This window comes from Poecilia reticulata, unplaced genomic scaffold (genome assembly GCF_000633615.1).
Source record: "Poecilia reticulata strain Guanapo unplaced genomic scaffold, Guppy_female_1.0+MT scaffold_291, whole genome shotgun sequence".
Taxonomy (NCBI): Eukaryota; Metazoa; Chordata; class Actinopteri; order Cyprinodontiformes; family Poeciliidae; genus Poecilia; species Poecilia reticulata.
In genome coordinates this window covers 19,827-22,622 of record NW_007615068.1, presented here as the reverse complement: position 1 = coordinate 22,622, position 2,796 = coordinate 19,827, and the positions used below count along the sequence as shown (strand labels likewise).

At 39.8% G+C, this 2,796-nt stretch overlaps 1 protein-coding gene across 5 annotated transcripts in view; it reads left to right on the top strand.

Moving 5' to 3' along the window:
• Nucleotides 1-2,155, top strand: part of abcc9 (ATP-binding cassette, sub-family C (CFTR/MRP), member 9) — a 35,030-nt gene extending 32,875 nt beyond the window's left edge. For 4 of the 5 annotated variants that reach the window (XR_001776321.1, XR_001776319.1, XR_001776320.1 and 1 more), the window contains one exon: nt 118-207. Coding sequence is in view for 1 of the 5 variants with exons in the window: in XM_017303474.1 (XP_017158963.1) it covers nt 118-255 (138 nt within the window). In the remaining 4 variants the exon portion in view is untranslated. Of the gene's footprint in view, nt 1-117 lie in introns of all 5 variants that reach the window. The other variant, XM_017303474.1, reaches the window with a different exon arrangement.
• Nucleotides 2,156-2,796: the final 641 nt, after the last annotated feature.

The window sequence follows — 2,796 nt, the reverse complement described above, 5'->3', positions numbered from 1 at the left end:
GCAGGAAGCTAGCCTGCCGATGCAGGAAGCTAGCCTGCCGATGCAGGAAGCTAAACTGCCGATACAGGAAGCTAACCTGCCCAAACAGGAAGCTAACCCGTTGTTGTGTGTCTGCAGCACCGTGTCCACACCATCCTAACCGCTGACCTGGTCATTGTGATGAAGCGAGGAAACATCCTGGAGTACGACACACCGAACACTTTGCTGGAGCAGGAAGACGGGATGTTCGCTTCCTTCGTCAAAGCCGACATGTAGACTCCAACAGCCGACGGATCGGTTTGATCCTCGACTCTTCGGTTCAAACTCCTTTTTGCAACGAGGACACACAGAAACATCACGTCTACACCGACGACGCAGCAGGAAGCTGTGGACAAGCTGAAACCTGTCGTGTTAATCCAGTTAATCTCATCTTGGATCAGCACCATGCTCACAATCTGTAGGAAAAGTCTCACATTGAACACAGACGTCTCGTTACTTCAGTTAGTTTTATACGTCATCTCTAAAGGTTTTGGGGTTTTCAGTAAAACCTCAGTTATCAGGAGTTTGTTAGTAATTAGATCTACTAGATGAATAAAGAGGTAGAATAAATTCAAACCCCAAATTACCGTAAAGTCTAGATAATTTAGCCTAAATCTTAGTTGTGCATTTTCTACAAAAAAATAATAATTTATACACAAAAAATGTGATTAAACCTGAAAGTGGAGAATTAAAATAAAATTACTACGTTAAAAGCTGTGGTTCCTTGTGTGGTAATAAGTTTGTCCAACATTAGTAGCGGGTGGGCAGTGCTAACTAAAAAGCTAGCTGTGCTAACCCTAAACCACTAATCATAAACATTAGCTCTGCTAACGCTAAGCAGCTACACCAGCCGGGTATTTAATGCTAATGCTAACCGACTGTGTGTCAATAACATGAGCTACATCGTAGAATAGCGCCCTCAACTGGATCAAGTTTGTCATTACACACTTCTGTTTACGCTACAGGAAAAGATTTGAAACAAACGTCTCACTCATGCTTTCAGTTTTATGGTTGCTATGCTAACTCTGCTGCATAGGCTAAAGAGTTTCCCCCACTTCAAAGTCGTTAGCCAAACAGTCAGCAATTAAAACTTCACTCACATGTGGAGCTTTATTTTAATTAGCTCCACGATTAGCCGGGACACTCCGGCTAATTGGCTTCTCCAATCTAGAATGTTGTCCATATTTCTCTATGAATTCTTCTTATTCTTGGTTTAACGACCAATAAAAATGCCTCCCAATATGTCCAAGATTAAGACTGACATGCGGTTAATTACATTTATTTTGTTTTATTTCTTGTTTTCAGCAGATTCTACAAAAAACAAAGGTTGAATTACTCCAGATAGAATCCAAGATTTATCGTCTTTGAACTGCAAACACACTCAGGAAGACGTGCGTTAATCCGCCACGTTAAATAGTCCCAGATGAGCTCAGTGTTTCTTTTAAGGTTTTAAAACCTGCTGTCACTGGATTTTGTGCCTCTTGGATTTTTAAACATTTAGTGAAATTTACCCTGATTTTGGTGATCCCGGACGAGCCCCCACTTGTTTTACCTCTTTGTCTTGCTGAGTTTGTGCTTTTAGGACCTTTTGTGACGTCATTCTTTTTAAACTGTTTAACTTTTACATCTTGCAACACTTTTACACTTTTATCAGTTTTTACACAGATGCTAAGCAATAATAACGCAGAAGGTTTGAATGTTGGCTGGTGTTTAGTGCTTCATGCTGTTTTTCTCACTGTGAAGGAAGTTTTTATTTTGTTTTACTCTCATGTTTGTTGTAAGGTTCTGCCGCAGAAATACGACTGACCTGGTTCCTCGTGAGGAGGAAGAGGATGAAGCCTGAGCAGCAGATTGTTAAATGTTTGGTTTCACTGTCTGTTAGTGACTCAGGACCAGAAACTGTTTTCAAACAAAAAAGGTTGATAATTACCTGAAAATATTCCCTCTAATCTTCTCAGTTTGTCATGATTACTTACCATGAAGCAGTTTTTGATATGGGCAGTTGTCCAGGGCGGCATCAGGAAGGGGAGGACATGAGCACAATATAAGAAAGTTGGTACTTTAACATGTTAACTTTAATTAATTACAAAGACTGGGTAAAAATTTTAACACAAATAATCGTTTGTTGTTCTTTTTTGGGAGTTGTCAGTGATTCCTGAAACCGGAACCTTTGAATTTCCATGTTTCTGGGCTGTAAATCTAACGGACAACAGAGTCGCTGCTCTCAGCCCACTGCGGGTTGATTTTTGCTTCCAAAACGATCTGATTGAAAAAGTCTATTGTTGTGTTCATGTTGTGCTAAAATGAGCTAGCAAATCAGCTAATGCTAATTGTGCTAATGCTAATGTCCACATTTCTAAAGATGCTCCGTGAACAAATTAAAAGCAATAAATATCTTTGAGCTCATTTAATTAATTTGGCAACACGAAGTTTAACTTCGTGTTTATTTTATGTTGGTTTTGATTAATTACAATTAATTGATTTCAGACCCTGAAATTAACTCCATTACAAACATCAATGTAGTCCCACCACTAAAATAATACAACTTAAATATCTGAAGTTGCATAATTGGCTTTTTTAATTAAAAAAAAATTTAACTTCTCACTCCGATTTCTAAATGTGTTTAAGCATCAAACCTTCCAGACTGAAACAATCTGTTGCACCTGCAGCGTCTTTCTGCTGCATGTTGTCGCTCAGTCGGTCGTGTTTCTGTGCAGAAGTCGGTGCGAACACTGCAAGGCACCGCGGCTCCGTCTGCAGCCGCATGCAGCCGCCTGC